Source organism: Gigantopelta aegis, chromosome 7, assembly GCF_016097555.1.
Source record: "Gigantopelta aegis isolate Gae_Host chromosome 7, Gae_host_genome, whole genome shotgun sequence".
Classification (NCBI taxonomy): Eukaryota; Metazoa; Mollusca; class Gastropoda; order Neomphalida; family Peltospiridae; genus Gigantopelta; species Gigantopelta aegis.
In genome coordinates this window covers 34,588,076-34,609,895 of record NC_054705.1, presented here as the reverse complement: position 1 = coordinate 34,609,895, position 21,820 = coordinate 34,588,076, and the positions used below count along the sequence as shown (strand labels likewise).

The 21,820-nt window shown below is 37.6% G+C and overlaps 1 protein-coding gene across 1 annotated transcript; it reads right to left on the bottom strand.

Annotated features, from left to right (window-relative positions):
- Window positions 1-2,001: 2,001 nt before the first annotated feature.
- On the bottom strand, window positions 2,002-21,602 carry LOC121377132 (protein cereblon-like). The gene is made up of 6 exons (XM_041505018.1): window positions 21,458-21,602; window positions 16,646-16,795; window positions 11,463-11,518; window positions 8,939-9,018; window positions 6,614-6,693; window positions 2,002-2,990 (listed from the first exon to the last, which is right to left on the bottom strand). The coding sequence occupies exons 1-6, from the start codon at window positions 21,582-21,584 to the stop codon at window positions 2,947-2,949; spliced, it is 537 nt and encodes a 178-aa protein (XP_041360952.1). The 5' UTR covers window positions 21,585-21,602; the 3' UTR covers window positions 2,002-2,946.
- Window positions 21,603-21,820: the final 218 nt, after the last annotated feature.

Sequence of the window (21,820 nt, the reverse complement as noted above, 5' to 3'; positions counted from 1 at the left end):
CCCCCCGCCCCATAGTGAGATGAAGCCGCCAGTGTACCAGATGATAATTAATATGAGGACGGTAGTATGCATAGCAGTGTGTGCTTAATTTATATATTACCTTCAGTGGTTCTCGTGTTATGGATTTGTTAACAATTCATTCATTCATTCATTCATTCATTATTAATTCGTTCATGGTTTGGTATTGTAGTTGTGGTAACTCGCGAGTGCTAATAGCTCTATAATGTTATTGCTTACTCAATGAGCAAAGAAAGAAATGTTTTATTTAACGACGCACTCAACACATTTTATTTACGGTTATATGGCGTCAGACATATGGTTAAGGACCACACAGATTCTAAGAGGAAACCCGCTGTCGCCACTACATGGGCTACTCTTCCAATTAGCAGCAAGGGATCTTTTATTTGCGCTTCCCACAGGCAGGATAGCACAAACCATGGCCTTTATTGAACCAGTTATGGATCACTGGTCGGTGCAAGTGGTTTACACCTACCTATTGAGCCTTGCGGAGCACTCACTCAGGGTTTGGAGTCGGTATCTGGATTAAAAATCCCATGCCTCGACTGGGATCCGAACCCAGTACCTACCAGCCTGTAGACCGATGGCCTGCCACCTCGCCACCGAGGCCGGTCACTCAATGAGCAATGAAATGATCAATGGTATAGCATATATACCTCATCTTTATTTATCACTTTAGACGAACAGGTACAATTTTAAGTTACATTTTGTTTTAGTAGTCTTCAAAAAACATGACAACTAAACTTAACAACCAGTGTGTCCTCATCAATCAGTTTTTTTTGGGTAAATTGCATTACAAAACCAATATGTAGACATACAAAGTGTGGGTTGCCTCCCCCACTCCCCACTTCACATACACCTGCCCATATGGGATCGATTATTTATTACAAACACATGAAGACATAACAAAATATTGTAGAATCAATTTTGACATAGGACCTTTAATCTATGTCCTGGAGAGTTCAGATCGCTGAGGTGTGCTCAGAAATAGGGCCTCCATGAGTCCAAAATATTGGACTCGAGTACTCGTGGGTCAAACTCGACCTGGACCCGAATACCCAAAACTTACACTAGATAACAATGAGACTACGGAATACAGTAAAATAGCATTATTTATCTTAATTCCAGCGCTGAACATGAATGCCAAATGATGCCATTGTATCGCATTTAGAAACCGGTTGATACGTTCAGTATTGTGACGGACGGACTGACGGCCAGGTTAAAACGAGAAACTAGCGCATGATCATATAATTATTGTGTAACTTGTATAGCTGATTAGTTATGGCTGAAATTAAAGCTCTTCATTGTCTTACTTGTATGGGTTACTCAGAGTCCTGTGAATGGACTCGAGTCCTGCTAGACTCGACCCATGCCCGAGTACTCGTGGAGACCCTACTCAGAAAGGCGTTTTTCAACTTCAACTTGATATAAAACAAGCCCATAGGAACAGGGAATTTTGTTTTTGCCTTGCACTATATACATCAAAATAAAAAAGGTGGCTTGTGTCCCCACACTAGAGACGATGGTCCCATCACTAGATATTATGCCCTATATACATAAAAATAAAAAGGTAGCTTGTACCCCCAACCCCTCCCACACACTAGATACCATGGCCCCCTCACTAGAATTTATGCCCCCTACTATATCATTCCTACAGGCCTATGAAAGTTTGTTTCGTTTTACACCACCACTAGAGCACAATGATTTTAAATTAATCATCACCTATTGAATGTCAAACATGTAGTCTTCCATTTTTTCTTCTCGTTCCAGCCAGTGCACCACGATTGGTACAACAAAGGTCGTGGTATGTGCTATCCTGTCTAAGGGATGGTGCATATAAAAGATCCCTTGCTACTAATCGGAAAATATAGAGGGCTTCCTCTCTAAGAAAAGAGTAGCTCATGAAGTGGCAACAGTGCGTTTCCTCTTTCAATATCTGTGTGGTCCTTAATTGTATGTAATAAGTCTGTCGTTAAATAAACCATTTCCTTTCTTCTTCCATTTTTCCATTATTGGCAAGAGATCTTTTATAAGCACCATTCTACAGACAGAACAGCACATACCACAGCTTTTGATATATACCAGGTGTGTGGCACTGGTTGGGATGGTTAACAACAATTGGTTCACTGAAAAGACTCGAACTTACAACCCAAGCAGCTATGGTAAGCGTTCTACAGACTGCACTAAATCCAACCCACTTCAATGGACAGTGGTAATAAAGTGACATGACAATGCAATGTCTTTTACCGTGAGTACATCATTATAAAATAATATCGAGACAGTCTAGCGCAGCATTATGTAACTCGTTGCAGGGGTGCAGAAGTGGAAAATACTTCACTAGCCCGCCAGACCAGAACCAACTAAAATTTACTAGCCCGCCAGAATTTTTTAGTAGTCTGCCAGCCTGTAGAACAATATATTATTGTTTTAACAATATTATGATATATTGACAAAAACATGAATAAAGACACTTGGTAAGTGATCAACATCAAGTGGCAAATGAAATCAAGACCCAAACCTTGATGGACAAATAAATACATTTTTATTGGAAAGAGTCCAACCCGTATCCCTCTATATCAAAGGCTCTAAAGATTGACCCTAAGCCTAACCCTAACCATTGAAATGGGGGTACAGGTCAACTCATGCCCAGAGTCGTGGATTCAATGTGTGCATGCACGAACACACACACACACACGCATGCATGCACGCACACACACACACGCATGCATGCACACACACACACACATACATACACACCAAAACACCACCAGTCAGTCAGAAAAACAGACAGATCGCCTGTTGGACTGGTAGTTTCATTTTTTAACTCGTCCATCAGAATTTTCACTTGCATTTGGCAAGCGGGCGAGTACATTCTGCATCCCCTGCGTTGTCATTAAAAACACCATTACACACTATGTCCACAGCTTGTCAACTGGCATAGGCTTTCGGTGCTGCTATAATAGATTCTGCTTCTGAAAAAAAAAAAAAGACATCTAAAAGTAAATATTGAAGGTTAAATGTTAAAGTAAATATTGAAGGTTAAATGTTAAAGTAAATATTGAAGGTTAAATGTTAAAGTAAATATTGAAGGTTAAATGTTAAAGATTGCTTTGTTTAACCACACCACTGGAGCACACTTAATCATTGGCTACTGGGTGGCAAACAGTTGGTAATTTTGACAATATTATAGTCTTACAAAAAGAGTGGTAAAGCACTCACCTGATGTGCAGTCGGTCTGGGATCAATTCCTGTCAGGGGCCGATTGGGCTAATTCTCATTCCATCCTGTGAACCATGACTGGTATATCTAAGGCCGTGGTATGTGCTATCCTGTCTATGGGATGGTGATCACTTGCTACTAATGGAAAAATTAAGCAGGTTTTCTCTCTGAGACTATGTCAGAATAATCAAATGTTTGACATCCAATAGCTGTTGATGAATAAATCAGTGTACTCTTGTGGTGTCGTTAAACAAACCAAACTTCAACTACGGTACATTATATATAGTATTATATTAGTGACTCAGTCTTCTTGAGCTATTTGTTTATATTATAAACAAAACGCTTAAGAAGACTGAGTCAGCTATATTTAAGTTTGTTTAACGATAACACTAGATCACATTGATTAATTAATCATTGCTATTGGATGTCAAACATTTGGTAATTCTGCGATACAATCATCATGAGAAACTCCCACAGACAGGAAAGCACATACCATGGCCTTTGATGTACCAGTCTTGGTGGAGTGAGAAACAACCCAATAGGACCATCGACATGAATCGATTCTAAGTGGACCGTGCATCAAGCTAGTGCTTTACCACTCAACTATGCTCCCGACCCAATTCACCAATATTTATGACCAATAATAAAAAAAAAAAATTAAAAAGCTAAAAAACACAGAGATTAAAAAATGGATTAAGAAGACTGAGCCACCTTACTAAACTATGTTTGATCTGTCCACGATGTTACAAAAGAATAAGAAGACTGAGTTATTGTATATTACATGTACATTGAAGATACACCACACCAGGCCAGTTGAAAATGACATTTTGCTACCGTAAATCTCAATTTATCCTGCATCCACCATTTCTATTGACAGAATATGATGATGGATAGAGCAAAGTCATATCCTGCTACTAGCAGTTAAACCATCCGACATAAGGCTGGTAGGTACAGGGTTCGCAGCCCAGTACCGGCTCCCACCCAGAGCGAGTTTTAATGACTCAATGGGAAGGTGTAAGACCACTACACCCTCTTCTCTCTCACTAACCAACTAACCCACTGTCCTGGACAGACAGCCCAGATAGCTGAGGTGTGTGCCCAGGACAGCGAGCTTGAACCTTAATTGGAATACATGTATAAGCATGGAAATAAGTTGAAATGAAATGAAATGATGAAATATAAATGGTTCCCTAGGTAACAATTGTGTATCTATTTCTGATGACCTAAACGTTTTAAATGTTTTTCAATGACAATTATCCCCACCTCTTCCTGGGTTTTAGAAGACGTTTCTTTTGTTTAATGACACCACTAGAGCACATTGATTGATTTATTAATCATTGGCTGCTGGATGTCAAAGTTTTTTTGTGTTTTTTTTAAAATTGTTTATTGCCCCAAAATACATTGGTAGTGTTAGGATTGGGGACTCCTAATTCACCACCTTACAAAATAAGTGATCAAAAGCTATATTTGTACATCTAACTAATAAAGACATGTTGAAAACAATATTTTGCACAACAATTTGGAAACAATAATTGTTAGTATAGAAAACATGTGGTAATTTTGACATATATAGTCACAGAGAGGAAACTTGCTACATTTTTTCTATTAGTAGCAAGATATCTTTTATATAAACCTTCCCATAGACAGGATAGCACATACCACAGCCTTTGATATACCAGTCATGGTGAACTTGCTGGATAGAAAAATAGCCCAATAGGACCATTGGCTGGGTGTCCAGGGCTTTAGGTCTCACTAATATGGACACAACAGAGTTTTATGTCTGCTCAGAGCACATCAAGATCTTTTTTTGTACAGTAATGTTAGTAACAGCCGATAAAGAGATGTACATATTCGGAAATGCTTTTCAAGGTACAATAAAACCCTCCAAACCGAACACCTTCGGGACCAAGTAAAATGTCCGGTTTTAAGAGGTGTCCGGTTTAGAAAGGTTAATTTCTGTACTGAGTTTTTTTGAATTAAAAAAGGACCATGAAAAATGTCCAGTTTGGGGGGGAATTCCGGTTTACAGAGGGTCTGGTTTTGAGAGATTACACTGTACAGTAAAGTACGTTTAGAACGAACACGCTTATAACAAACTACCGGTTAGAACGAACTGATTGTAAAGTCCCGATTTTCTCCCCTATATATTAGTAATACATTTTAATGTACAGAACGAACTATGTATAGCGAATTAACTGTTAAAACGAACCAATTTTGTGGTCCCAAATAGTTAATTCCAGTGTAAATAAGTGTTTACATAACGAACCGTGAATACCGGAAGCATTACGTATCAAACCAATCAGTGTAAAACGCTACAAAGCCGTGGGATCGACCGCACGACCGCACTAAAACAACAGCCTAAATAACTTTTGTTTGTCTGGACTTGGGAACAGGTATCAATTAAGGGATTAAGTCACTAATTATACCGGAACCGTTACGTATCAAACCAATCAGTGTTAACGGACAGCTGAGCCGTGAGATCAACCGTACTCCAAAAACAGTCTGACACGTTCAACTCAATATATATATACAATGATATTAATCAGCGGTAATTAATGGGATGGTGCCAGATGGTGTCACTCTGGAAGATTATCTCACTGCAGACGAGCAAGTTGTAATCACCGAACAGCTGACAGATGACGACATCGTTTCAGAGATTATCGGAAAACGAGACGGCCACAGTGATTCTGAACCAGAGGACGATACACAGGAGCCACCCGAACAGCCAACGCCCACAGCAGTTGAAACGCACAAGGCACTCGAGACAGTCAGACTGTTTTTTCAGAGCAAAGGAGATATTCGATTGCCAGTATTTGACAGCATTGCGGACATTGACTCGGCATTAGAAGTTATGCGTCCAACGCTAAGTAAACAAACCACGATTAGTGATTACGTGATGAAACGTGATTAGGTACATGTAATTCACTAAACTCTTTTGATGTGATCTTTCAGTAATGTTTTGTTGTATTTATTTATTACTTATATATTTTTTATAAATGTCTTATAATCACCAAGGCATTTTTTATTTTTTTTACTATTATATTGAGTTCAAAATTCAAAATGGCCGACTTTCGGAATAAAAATTACCAACTTCTGCAAATGTGTACAACGAACTACTGTTATAACGAACCAATGAAGCTGGTCCCTTGCAGTTCGTTATAAGCGTACTTTACTGTACATGTAAATATATTTTAATCTAATTATATCTTAACGTTCCATTGATTTTGAGGCGATGAGTTTTGAGGTTAGCAATATCTGTACTTAATTTGGGCATACTTAATTTGGGCATGTTTATTTTCGGCATACATATTTTCGGCATACCTTTTTATCTAAAACCCTGCGTTTTCTTGTGTACCTGTTTGGAAAATAGGCCTACCTGTTTCATGAAGCAGGTTATTAAGAATTAAACCCACAAATGATGCCGGCTTCCTTTCTGGTTCTGCTGTATCAAACACCCTGCAACCAAACAAAGGAATATTTATTATTACAACACCCCTGCACATTGTTTTAAAGGGACATACCCTAGTTTCAACCCGTGAACATTAACACTAAGTTCAGTTAATCTACAAACTTGTAACACACTTGGATAAAGTGACTTTGAAATGGTGAAATACCCTCTAAAAATAGACTAAAACTCGACTCCATAACTGTTACTTCTCAGACGCACATGCATTTTTAAAAATATGAGAAATGCATTTTAAGATATTAAAAGCACCAGGATGAACAAAGACACTTCGAATATATGGAAACTGATAATCTAAACCATAAAATCTAAGTTAAGTATGATTTCAGTGATCAAAAACGGCTTTAATAGTAAAAAATATACTTTAGTGTTTAAAAACTAGGGTATGTCCCTTTAACTGCACACTCAGCATTTTGTTAGATGTGAAAGGGCGGGATGTAGACCAGTGGTAAAGTGTTCCTTTGATGCATGGTAGGTCTAGGATCGATCCCTGTCAGTGGGCCAAATGGGCTATTTATTGTTTAAGCCAGTGCTCCACAACTGGTGTAAGAAAGGCCATGGCATGTACTATCCTATCTGTAGGATGGTGCACATAAAAGATCCCTTGCTGCTTATCGAAAAGAATAGTCTTTGGCATAGTAGCAGCAGGTTTCCTCTCTTATTATCTGTATGGTTATCAATCATATACCCTGTGCCATATAACCCTAATTAACAAGAGTACCAGTGAGGTACATGATATGCCTATCAGGAGTTTGATGGAAAACCATATCTATATTAATGAATATGTTACAGGTATGATTCAAGTCTAATTATATGAAATTTGTGTAATGGGATGGATGAACAGTTTGATTTGGACCAAACACCATCCCAAGTTGTTGCTACATGTGGTTTGATGGTCCCGAACACATCTGTATGCAAGATACGATCAGGACAAGGATTTGCTGTTATGTGCAGTAGACTGTGAAAAGTAGGTCACAGTGACCTAGTAATAGTATGCCACACACCGCCATGCCAAGTTCCTACATGTGAGGTTAGAAGGTTCTGTATGCATCTGTATGCAAGATATAGTCTGGACAAGGATTTACTGTTATGTGCAATAGACTGTGAAAATTAGGTCACAGTGACCTAGTAATAGTACGTGACACACTGCCATCCCAAGTTGTTTCTACATGTGAGGTTTGATGGTCCTGTATGTATCTGTATTCAAGATATGGTCCAGACAATAAAACGTTAACAGATGGATGGACGGACGGACGGATGGACAACACCATACTACAATAAGACCCACCATAGATGGGCATATAAAAATGCATTAAGAGCTTTGTTAATAAAACATTTCTTCTTACTTGTTACTGCTTTAGATAAGAAACACATTGTAACTGTTGAAGTTTGTCTAAAGAAAGGACAAAGATCAGAAATGTATGATTAAAAATAAATTGTACTATAGCTATTAGCCCTGGGAGACATGGGGAGGACATAAGGTTTGTTTTGTTTAGCAACACCACTAGAGCACATTAATCATATTAAGGGAGGGAATGGAATGGACTGGAGTGAACAGATATTGAGTGGAGTGGACTGGATTTGAATGGATGGTATGGAGTGGATGGTTTGGAGTGGGATGTGGTGCAATGGAGTGGTAGAGTGGTATGGAATGGTACAGAGTGGTGTGATATGGAGTGGTATAAGTGATGTGATATGGAGTGGTGTGGTGTGTGATATGGAGTGGTGTGAAATGGAGTGGTATGGAGTGGTGTGATATGGAGTGGTATTTAGTGGAGTGATATTGAGTGGAGTGATATTGAGTGGAGTGATATGGAGTGGGGTGACATGGAGTGGTATGGAGTGCAATGAAGTACAGTGGTATGAAGTGGTATGGAGTGGGGTGATATGGTGTGATATGGAGTGGTATGATATGGAGTGGGGTGATATGGAGTGGTGTGATATGGAGTGGGGTGATATGGAGTGGGGTGATGTGGAGTAGTGTGATAGTGAGTGGTGTGATATGGAGTGGTGTGATATGATGTGATATGGAGTGGTATGATATGGAGTGGTGTGATATGGAGTAGTGTGATATTGAGTGGTGTGATATGGAGTGGTGTGATATGGAGTGGGGTGATATGGAGTGGTATGGAGTATATTGATATGGAGTGGTATGGTGTGTAGAGTATTGTGGAGTGAATTGGAGTTATACCTCATCATATTTTTAACTTAAAACAACAAAAGAAATACAGGACTAACCAGCCTAAGTGATTGTTGCACCGAGGACAAACACAGATTGTCCACCGGTAGCCTGGAAACCAGCTGTCTTCTGAATAGGCCTAGAAAATATACACATTATACTTAATAGAGGGCTGCTGGAAAATACACACATTATACTTAATAGAGGGACTGCTGGAAAATACACACATTAAATATAATGGAGGGCTGCTGGAAAATACACACATTATACATAATAGAGGGCTGCTGGAAAATACACACATTATACATAATAGAGGGCTGCTGGAAAATACACACATTATACATAATAGAGGGCTGCTGGAAAATACACACATTATACATAATAGAGGGCTGCTGGAAAATACACACATTATATATAATAGAGGGACTGCTGGAAAATACACACATTATATATAATAGAGGGACTGCTGGAAAATACACACATTATATATAATAGAGGGACTGCTGGAAAATACACACATTATATATAATAGAGGGACTGCTGGAAAATACACACATCATGGTATGGAGGGGCTGCTGGAAAATACACACATCATGGTATGGAGGGGCTGCTGGAAAATACACACAGTATGGTATGGAGGGGCTGCTGGAAAATACACACATTATGGTATGGAGGGGCTGCTGGAAAATACACACATTATGGTATGGAGGGGCTGCTGGAAAATACACACATTATGGTATGGAGGGGCTGCTGGAAAATACACACAGTATGGTATGGAGGGGCCGCTGGAAAATGCATACAGTATGGTATGGAGGGGCCGCTGGAAAATACATACAGTATGGTATGAAGGGGCTGCTGAAACTGAGGGTAAGTGAGTGGTATGAATATACCCAGTAAATATGACACTTTAAAAAACCCTTTTAAACACTATTTATATGATTTTATCTGTTCTAAATAAGTGTGGCTGTCAATTTGTTTTAAATTCTTTTCTTTTTTTAACTTCATTGATATAAAATCTAATTTACATGCATACTACTTGTTTTCGGTAATGTGTCACTAGCATATTATTGACAAAATGCTGAAACTGAAAGTCTGTTACTCATTATCATGTAACATAATTATTGGTTGTTATCTACCATAACCATTATTACAGAAAAACAAGTTTTTCCCAGGTGTTAAACATTTGTGAATGGAAAAATTGCTCATCCAAAGAACCTTTTTCCCAGTATGCTGAATGCCCTTGTGTCAAATCATATATGTGGAAAGGTACTGTTTATATGCATTGTATCAATAAAAATTGTTTATAAAGTTTAACGACACTACTAGAGCACACTGATTTATTAAACATCGGCTATTAGATATGTCAAACATTTATTAATTTTGACATATAGTCTTAGGGAAAACACCTGCTATATTTTTCCGTTAGTAGCAAGAGCTCATTTATGTGCACCATCCCACAGACAGAATAGCACATACCATGGCCTTTGATATACCAGTCGTGATGCCCTGGCTGGAATGAGAAATAACCCAATGGGCCCACTGATGGGGATCGATCCTAAACCGACCACGCCTCAAGTGAGTGCTTTACCAATGGACTACGTCCCACCCACTTTATCAATAAAGTTGTGCAAGGCATTTGCACTAATGGAAAGTGGGCCTAATGGGAAATACATGTTTTAATTTGCCTGTATTCTAAAACAGCACGAAGCATGAAATTAAATTAAAATAAACATACACATGTACTGAAACAAGAGCTGCTACTTTAGTAATTAACATTGCTCTAGCCAGTGCACCACAACTAGTATACCGAAGGTCGTGGTATGTGCTATCCTTTTTGTAGGATGATGCATATAAAAGATCCCATGCTAGTAATGTAAACATTTTAGTCAGGTTTCCTCTCTATGACTACATGTAAAAATTAACAAATGCTAAAAAATCCCAATAGCCTAGGATTAATTAATCGATGTGCTCTAGTGGTATCGTTAAACAAAACAAACTTTTTAAAACCAGTCTAGCAGACGTTTTTCTGCTTGTTCTTGCGTGAACTCAGGCCCGATATCAGCACAGTTATGACAGTGGTTCATGAGTGCAGGTAATTACAACTGAACTTATTCTAATGAGCACTGAACAACAAAAGAATTGCAAATATTTTAGTATATATTTATTTTTCTTCACTGTATACAATTATTTTGGTAAATAAAGACTAAAAATTATCCTAAATGTTCACAAGACATCAATAGTTTTAATGGGTCCACAAAAACTAACTGGATTGAAACTGAATATTTTAAATAAATTAAGAAAACAAAATTAAAGGGACATTCCTGAGTTTGCTGCAATTTTTAAGATGTTATCAACTAACAGAGACTTTTTAACAATTGTAATTACATATCAAATATATTTTTCTGCATAAAATATTAGTGGCTGTATATTAAACATGTTTCTGATCGTTCTAATATATTTACTAGGTTAAATTTCATTTTATTTCCTAAAATATTATCTTACAATGCAGCAAACTCAGGAATGTCCCTTTAATATTTACATTTATGTTTTGCTGCTCAGTATTATATATGTACATGTACTTACGTTGCCTACTATTTTAACCTCTGCTTGTGATGAAGCTATCACTTCAAAATATGTTTCTGTAAAATATAAAAATAAATAAATGTTATATATTCTCAACAAAATTAATAAAGATGAGTAGAGATGGAGGATACTCTCCAAGTGTCTTGTGATATCATAATTTATCAGCACGAGTTGAAATAAAAGTATGAAATTCCGAGGCTTGCTGAGGATTTTTATACTTTTATCAACAAGTGCTGATAAATTAAAATATTACAAGACACAGGGGTGGTATTCTTTTTATCATCCATTATCATTCTTTTCATTTGCAATTGTAAACAATGTCACTATATTTGGCAGTGGTAGACTCGTTAACTAGCAGAACAGTAGTGTGATGTCACCAATGATTGGCTTAGCGCTGGAACATACACAGTGACGTAACAAAGGAAGCGATACCTCCTAGGAGACTATGGCAGGAGATATCGCAAATTATAGTGTCAGCAATATCTCCTCCAAAAGCCTTTAATGGATGATAAATAAGAGTCCAATAATTGTGAATCACAACTACATAGTACATATGTATTATTGATAGTAAATCTTAAGGCAGAGACAAATTTTACTTGTAGAATGCAGGAAATTCCATTTCAGGTTATCTCGTTTTCAAACTTTGATGGGGGAGCATACCCCCGAACCCCCTAGAAACTTTGCTTTTCCCCCTTGACAGTCTGCCCCCAATGTCTACTTGCTTTCATTCACCATGTCTGCAAAGGCTAGCCTAATACAATTTTTATTCCGTAACTTTGCTAGTAACATCTCTCTCTCTCTCTCTCTCTCTCTCTCTCTCTCTCTCTCTCTCTCTCTCTCTCTCTCTCTCTCTCTCTCTCTCTCTCTCTCAATAAAATAAGAAATGAAATAATAATAAGTAAAAACAAGCATTCTGAGAGTACGACTTAATAGAATCTATCACCGTTGTGAGGTATAGATACGGCAATTCCAAACCAAGGGACAAAATGTTTTTGTGAGGGCCGAGGTTTACCGAGGCCCTTACAAACACATTGTGTCCCGAGGATTGGAATTGCCTATCTATACCTCACAACGGTGATTGATTCTTTTTCTTGCCCATTTAATTACAGTAACAAACTCATTTAATCATACGCAGGAAAAATATAGTCCACCTCATGCAAAGACATAAAAATGTAACAACTTACCAATAAATATAAAGTTGAAAATATTAATTTGTTTAAATAATTTTAAAATAATTCTTACAACGTGAAATGGCAAACAGAATTCTGAAAACCATGAGTTATAACGTCAATCGTTGTAAAACATGAGTTATGAGGTCACACATATGTAGAAATCGTCTAGCCCTCGGAACAGATGGACAGACAGACAGACAGTACGGAAATGAAACCTATATAGCTATATAGTCCCCTCCGGTTGGACAAATAAATATACTAAAAGATGTCATGGTTTACTTAACAACTCACTCAACACATTTTATTTTCGGATATATAGCGTCAGACATATGGATAAGGACTACATAGATACTGAGGGAGGAAACCTGCTGTTGCCACTTCATGGGCTACTCTTTTCCAATAGCAGCAAGGGATCTTTTATATGCACCATCCCATAGACAGGATAGCACATACCACCGCCTTTGATGTACCAGTCGTGGTGCACTGGCTTGATCGAGAAATAGCCTAATGGGCCCACTGACGGGGATCGATCCCAAACTGATCACACATCAAGCGAACGCTTTACCACTGGGCTACATCTCGTAAGATGTCATTCAGTAAAGTCTAAATATGTACTTAAACAGTCCTTGCCTTTAGAAAAACAAAGGCGAGTGAAAAATCGCACACCTCAAAATGCTTAGGTGAGTGAAAAATCGCACACCTCAAAATGCTTAGGTGAGTGAAAAATCGCACACCTCAAAATGCTTAGGCGAGTGAAAAATCGCACTCCTCAAACTGCTAAGGCGAGTGAAAACCAAGCATTTATTAATTTATGAAGTAATTGGTACTGGTACATGTAAATACAGAGACATATGTCGCAAAAATGAACCAATAAACCAATAATGTTTTCTTCAATTTTATGTTGTTTGGTTCCTTAGTGTAGTCTGACTTCTTTTCCTTTTCAGGAATGGAGTTACAGTTTATTAAAAAGTTTCAGAAGTGGTACAATAGAAATATAATTTTGACATGTATACACTGATGCAGACCACTTAAATTTTACAATATGTGCTATTCAGATAATTTGATGCTCACAATTATATATATATACCTTTTCAGTGTTAGATGGTTTGATGAACGTGCAGCTAATATAGGAATCAAGTTGTCTTGAATTTCATTATTAAGTACAACGAATGTGATTAGGATAGTTGGAATGGGAAAATTGGAAAAAACCGTTGGTTCCGAGGAGGTGGTGGTTCATGAACAACGAACCAAGCATCTCAGGTGTGCACTACTGATTCATATTATTAAAACATTTTTTTTAAATAACTCATTAAACGTAGGCCTACAATTACTTCAATTGATAGTGTTAGTTGGGACATTGACATTCCCGTGGCATTTTTAATTCAACAATTATGCAACCAGTCTCCCTCCCTCAACATTCTGTAACACGTCATTTGACCTACCGCTACAAGATACGAATGGCTCTGACGACGTTACGTCATTGATCTAGAACGGCCCCAATATTGTTTATAACAAAATATACAAACTCTGAAAAAAATCTGTCATTACAAAGGATTTGATTCCAAACGTGGGATGCCATAATAAATATATATAATAAAAACCCCATAATTTTAGACACCATCATCAATGCGTAATAAGTTGTCAAGTAGACCAGCGTGTGCGTGCAGAATTCCAAGAGTAAAAATAATCTGACCCCGATAGCTCTGATTGGTCAATATGCTACAAAGTACTGCACATCAAATCATGTTCCAGTCACATAGTCTGTGACTTTCTAACAAACGAAACAAAAATTAAATAATCGGAAATGACCATTACTTACTGTTACTATAGTGTGTACATATATACATCAGACCTGTCAACCCTCCCGGATTCCGCGGGAGTCTCCCGGTATTTGATCAAATCTCCTTTCCCCTGTGCGGGAGACAGTTTCTCCTGTTAAATGACATTTTTGTAAGCATAAAAAAAAAATCGATCCTCTTTTGTCAAAATAACATAAGGGAAGTAACTCTACCTTTTTTTTCTCATTCGGAAAATGTCGACTACTTTCGGTTTCTGAGAATGTAACAGGCCGAATTGTCCCGACTGTTTAACCTTTGCCGAAGTGAGAATTGTGGGATAGCCTATTTATATTGTTAAAAAAGCACATGAGAGTTTATAAAAATGAGCTTATTATAATGTTTGTTGTCATCGTAGTGGCTACGAAGTGTGTTGCCGCTAATTCAACAGGCTGTGTATTGACATTCAGTGTTGCATATATAAAAAATAAAACTATTTTAGTTCTAATAACACCTCTGAATGCAAAAGTCTCCCACTGGATTACATAATGCAACTAAGAATAATGCAACGAATCTGAACTGCCAGTCTCCGAGTTGACAGCGATACACACGATGCATGTTAAAATCACATGTCACAGCAAGACAACGAAAAGACCAATTAGCTGTATAAACATACTTGTGTCAGTTAATTTTGTATGTTTGTGCAGTAAAATGTTGGTTATACGGGTACTCTTCAAGAAATTATTAATTATTTTTGTACAAAAAAAATGTTGTCTGACATTGACATAAAGTTACTCACGGAAATGGGTATAATCCGGTATATTTGCGATGTCCAATGAGGTTTTACTTATGATTAATGAAAATAATGTTTATTGCATCATTATAATGATTTTAAATAAGTACCCGCCACCGTTCCTCATTATAGTAACAACTGAATATCAATTTATAAGATTTATATAAAATTGTCTTTGGTACAAGTAACGCACCCTGTAAACTGTAAGTGTAAGGCTGTAAGTGTAATACCGTAAGTACTAATTAAATTTTTTATTTCTTGTTCATGTTCTTAACATTTTTGGATAAAATATTATAATTTTTTAAAATATGTATTAAATCATAATATTTAAACTTTAAAAAAAAGAAGTTTTTAATATTTTTATTTTTATTTTTTTTATGCCAAGATCTAAGGTTAAGAAGTATATATGACATTATATAGTATTCATATAACTTATTGTAATAATGTTTTTTTTTAAATCTTGCGATTTTGGGTTAAATTGTGTGAATTAAAAAAATCTCCTGCTTTTTGACAAAATCTCCTGCTTTTTCAACACACACCTCCTGCTTTCTCTTGACTAAAGGTTGACAGGTCTGATATACATATCTAAATAACATATGCGTATTCATTAACCTCTAGCTGAAATACAAATATTTAAATGAAGTTTTATTTGATTTTTTTTTTTAAAGAGAAAAAAAGAGAAAAATAATAGACGTAAAAAAAATACCTAGGCTTATTCCTACAAACCTATTATCATTTCTTTTCCTTCTTTTTATTATTCTGTTTAAATTTCATTTCTTTAAAAAAACAAAAAACCCAAAGTATAAAATTACATGATTGACATTTTCAGGACCTAACGTAATCTTTGTGGACTAACAGTTATGAACTAATCGAGACAATTTTACTGACTTCGCTCATTTCCGTAACGAGTTCATTTGTGTAGGCTACAGAAGCCACTATTTAATTCAATCCCTTTTCTCTTTTTGTCATAATTATATGAACAGTATAATTGAGTTATCCTTATCAGACGTTGTGACCTATTACTTTAAAAAAGTGGACTGTTTCTAATTAATAATAAATTAAATAGGCAAAGAAGTTTTGATCGGATTGGTACGTCTTCAAAGATGTCTATTAAACCTGTGTTTTCCGATTTGTATAGCAAAGATAAGTACCAGTCATATATTAAAATCTTGCATGGACGCTATCGTTCTCGTAAAAAAAAATTCTGGTATTATTAAACCAATCTTTCTATCAGCTACATAAAGTAAATAGTGGCAATCAATATACAAAATTATTTTACGTGCGCTGTTTGTTAAGTGTAACATGTGTTATTTTTCTCACTCGCCTGACTGAAATTATGTGCGCTGTACGAGCGCGATCGCACCAGCTCACCTTAAAAGGCAAGGTCTGCTTAAACATATGACTTATAGGCGAAGATATACCGCATATATTTCTTTCACTTACCTTGAGGATTTTTGAAAAGTTGAATAAGAACACCTTTATTTTGAGCAATCGTATCATTTCGCTGTCGGTGGGCGAGCTTGCTTGGGACCGACAGAATGTGAGATGAGCTGGCGACATCATATCCACAGTGGCGACAGAGAAGAAACCCGCCTAAAACAAAATACAGTTAAAGATTAGAGCTGTCTGAGAACCGATTGATTGAGGGGGTGAGGTGTGGGGTAAGGGGGCAAACTTTTTTATTTAAAATATTTTAAAGCAATGCCAAACATTGCAGGGATAGCTCTGGGTTGTCAGAAAATTTTGCCAAATTATTTCAAAACCTAAATCTATTTCCCAACAAAATGTCAACTATCACACAATTTTTTTTCACCAAATCAAAATAAAATTCACCAATCGTTCTTAAAATTCACAACTGGCGAATTTGGCGAGTGGCAGAGTTAGCCCTGCCTCAGCTCTCTCCTAAAACTAGAGTTGAGTAAGACTGATCCCTTAGTTAAAAAGTTTGTTTTGTTTATCGACACCACTAGAGACCATTGATTTATTAATCATCTTCTATTGGATGTCAAACATTTGGTAATTTGACATATTGTTTTATCCAAGGGCTCGAACTTAAAAATATGTCTCCCACAGCAATTTTTAAAAGAATTGCCATGGGTTAAACAGTCCACCTAGTGTTTTCCCTAGCTTGTTTTAGCATGGTGCAGCACCATGCCTCAATAGTCTAGCACCATCTTGCCTTAATCAGCACCATGCAGCACACTGAGATTAAACAAAGCCTTTTTTACTAATTAATTCTAAAATTGCCTTTATAAAACACCCAAAAAAGGTACTATTAATTAATAAAATATGCCTTTTATATCTTTTGCCATTCATTTATTAAAGCAAGCACGTAAATTACATTAATGTTTATTTCAATTAATTTTTGTGTATTTTTAATTAAAAACAAGTGCCCTGAAAATGGTGAAAATGCCCCAAAAGTGTTTGGTCTACCATGCCTTACGAAATTTCTAGGGAAATCACTACCACCAATGGCAATTTTGAGCCTGTCTATGGCAATTTTTTTGCAGCAAATAAACCTGACTGAAAGACTATCTTGTGATATGTAGACATCTTTTAAATGTGCAAATGTTAAATATTAGCAGATAATGTACACCATTGTTGAGGAGCTTTATCGACAGCACAAAAGTGCCATCGGTGATGCTCGCTACCTATGGCAATTTATATCTCAACGACGGCAATTGCTTTTGGTGCCGCCGTTAAGTTTGAGCCCTGTTATCTAGAGAGAAAACCTACTACATTTTTCCATTAGTAGCAAGGGATCTTTTATATGCACCATCCCACAGACAAGATAGCACATACCATGACTGTTGATATACCAGTGGTGATGCACTGGCTAGAGTGAGAAATAGCCCAATGGGCCCACTGAAGTGGATCAATCCTAGACCGACCATGCACCTAGTGAGCATTTTACCACTGGGCTATGTTCCATCCTTAGTCCCTATACAAACAAAAATATTATTTTAATATATACACACTAGTACATGTAACATCCCAATACTTGCTACATCCCCGATCGATACGTGTATGTGGCCGTCCAAGCAAGAACTACATGTATTTATCCTTCAAGTGAGGGCAGGACTTAACCCAGAGGTAAAGTGCTCACTTGATGCACAGTCGGTCTAGGATCGATCCCTGTTGGTGGGCCCACTGGGCTATTTCTCGTTCCAGCCAGTGAACCACGACTGGTATATCCGTAGTAGTGTAGGTATAAACTTCTCCTACTGGCAGTAGCTAATGGTAATTTATCTATTGGCTCAGTTGGTAGAGTGCTGGACTGTCATACTGAGAGGCTGTGGTTTGAATCTGCTCAGTGGAGGCTGATTTTTCTGTTACATTTGGAGCCGACGTAGCTGTGGTATGTGATATCCTAGTCTGTGGGATGGTGCATATAAAAGATCCCTTGCTACTGACGGAAAAATGTAGCTGGTTTCCTCTCTAAGACTATATGTCTGAATTATCAAATGTTTGACATCCAATAGCCGATGATTAATAAATCAATGTGCTTAAATGGTGTTGTTAATTAGAATGCATTTTTAAGTTCCAAGTTTCGTTTTTAAAAAAAAATTAAAGTACTTGTGTGCTTGTGGTTACTGTCTAGACATCCCATATTGTGGGGGGCAAGATTTAGCTCAGTCAGTTGAGTGTACGCTTGAGGTGCTTGTGTCACAGGATCAAACCACCTCGGTGGATCCATTCAACTGATTGGGGTTTTTCCTCGTTCCAACCAGTGTACCACAACTGAACAAAGGTTGTGGTATGTGCTATCCTGTCTGTGGGAAAGTGCATATAAAAGATCCATTGCTTCATAAGAAAAAAATGTAGTGGGTTTCCTCTGATGACTAAGAGTCAGAATTACCAAACGTTTGACATCCAGCAGCCAATGATTAATTAAGCAATGTGCTCCAGTGGTGTTGTTAAACAACTCCCCCACCCCCACCCCACCCACCCCGACTCATATTGTGCTTATATGGTAGACATGACAGCTCATACCATGGCCAATGAGATGAGTAATCTTTCAGGGCTCGAACTTAACGTCGACACTGATGGCAACTGCCGTCATTAAGATATAAATTGTTGTAGGTAGAGAGCATCACAGACGGCACAATTGTGTCGTCGGTAAAGCTCCTTAATGTTTACACCTCAGTCCTCATGTACTTTATCTGCCAATACCGGTATTTAACATAAGCACAATTAAGTGCATATAAAAGAAAAAAAACAGGTTTTGTTTAATGACATCACAAGAGCACAGTGATTAATTAATTATTGGCTATTGGATGTCAAACATTTGGTAATTCTGACACATAGTCATCAGAGGAAACCCGCAAGGGATCTTTTATATGCACTTTCCCACAGACAGGATAGCAAATACCACGGTCTTTGATATACCAGTAGTGGTGCACTGGCTGGAACGAGAAACAGCCCAATGAGCTCACCGATTGGGATCGATCCCAAACCGATCAAGCATCAAGCAAGTGCTTTACCACTGGGCTACATCCCACCCCGCATATAAAAAGAGCTCTTGCTGCATTAGGAAAGATGTAGTGGGTTTCCATGATGACTACGAGTCGGAATTACCAAATGTTTGACATCCAATAGCTGAAGAATGATCAATCAATGTGCTCTAGTGCTGTCGTTAAACAAAACAAACTTTTGAAATATGTCTACATACCGAAAAATAACCTATCAGTCAAGTTTATTTGCTGCAAAAGTCACTTCAATAAAAAAAATCGGCATTGGCAGGCTCAAAATTGCCATTGGTGGACCTTTTCACCCATGGCATTTCTTTCAAAACAATAGGGCGGGATATAACCCAGTGGTAAAGTGCTCGCTTGATGCACAGTCGATTTTGGATCAATCCCTGTCAGTTGCCCCATTGGGCTATTTCTCGTTCCAGCCAGTGCTCCACAACTGGTGTAACAAAGGCTGTGGTATGTACTATCCTGTCTGAGGGATGGTGTATATAAAAGATCCCTTGCTGCTAATCGAAAAGAGTAGCCCATGAAGTGGCGAGAGCGGGTTTCCTCTCTCTACATCTGTGTGGTTCTTAACCATATGTGTGATGCCATATAACTGTAAATAAAATGTATTGAGTGAATCGTTAAATGAAACATTTCGTTCCTTCTTTTAAAAATTGCCGTGGGAGACAAATTCTTAAGTTCGAGTCCTGATCTTTTATAGGTACTTTGTCAGACAGAACTGAGAATACAACATGGCATTTGAGTAGTCTGAATCAGACTTACATGTACATGCATAAAATGAGTAAAGCATGATGTACATATTAGATTAGTTGTCGAGCGCTGGTTGAGACTGAGAATAAAAGACAATGGATCCATTGATGATATTCAATCCTGCAACCCAAGCACCCCATACGATCACTCTGTCACCGTAGCTTGATGTGATCACAGCAATTGGATACATGCTACTGCTATGCAGGTAGAATGACAATCCCACAGTGCATGCCTAAGGAGTATGGTGGATCCATTCCCAGCCTACCCAGTGTTCTATGACTGATATATAATATATCAAAAGACATGATGGTAATATTGCCTTGCAGCTTGCCATACATCATTACATGTGCTGTCATGTCCGTTGGAAAATACATATATAAAAGAGCCCTTGCTGCTTATGAAAGAAAGAAAGAAGTGTTTTATTTAACGACGCACTCAACACATTTTATTTACGGTTATATGGCGTCAGACATATGGTTAAGGACCACACAGATTTTGAGAGGTCGCCACTACATGGGATACTCTTCCGATTGGCAGCAAGGGATCTTTTATTTGCGCTTCCCACAGGCAGGACAGCACAAACCATGGCCTTTGTTGAACCAGTTATGGATCACTGGTCGGTGCAAGTGGTTTACACCTACCCATTGAGCCTTGCGGAGCACTCACTGAAGGTTTGGAGTCGGTATCTGGATTAAAAATCCCATGCCTCGACTGGGATCCGAACCCAGTACCTACCAGCCTGTAGACCGATGGCCTGCCACGACGCCACCGAGACCGGTTTGCTGCGTATGAAAACTTGTTTTGATCATTTCTTCTGAAGACTACTTTTCACAATTATTAAATGTTTGACATTCAATAACCAATAATTAATTAATCAATCAATCAATGCACTCTTGTGGTGTCGTTAAACAAAACAAACATAACCACATTTATTTAATTATTATGGATAAAAACGGAAAAAGAAACCCTTCTACTAGTTCTAGAATATGTCAGCTTTTTATAAAGCTTTCTAAACACGTCAAACCTTGCAGTTCATGTGCCACTACGTGAATGCCATCATAAACAATATTAACAAATAAAATAACGCTTAGTATTTCCACAGTAACGGACAAACTATCCCAAAAGTTAACAGGCTTCATGGCCGTAGCCATTTGTTAACATGCATTCTGGGATATGTTGATGACTTGATGACCTCCATGTGACTGGCTTTGCAGGTTATCGAAATCCCTCCCGCCGCATTTTATATAATACGATGTCGGTAAACATAAAATATATATCTATATCAACCCAGTTGATAAAATATATTCAATATTTACTTTATCTACATCATATCGATTACTTAAAGTAGAAAGTAATTAGTTTCTACCTGCCGGTTAATTTTGGAGGA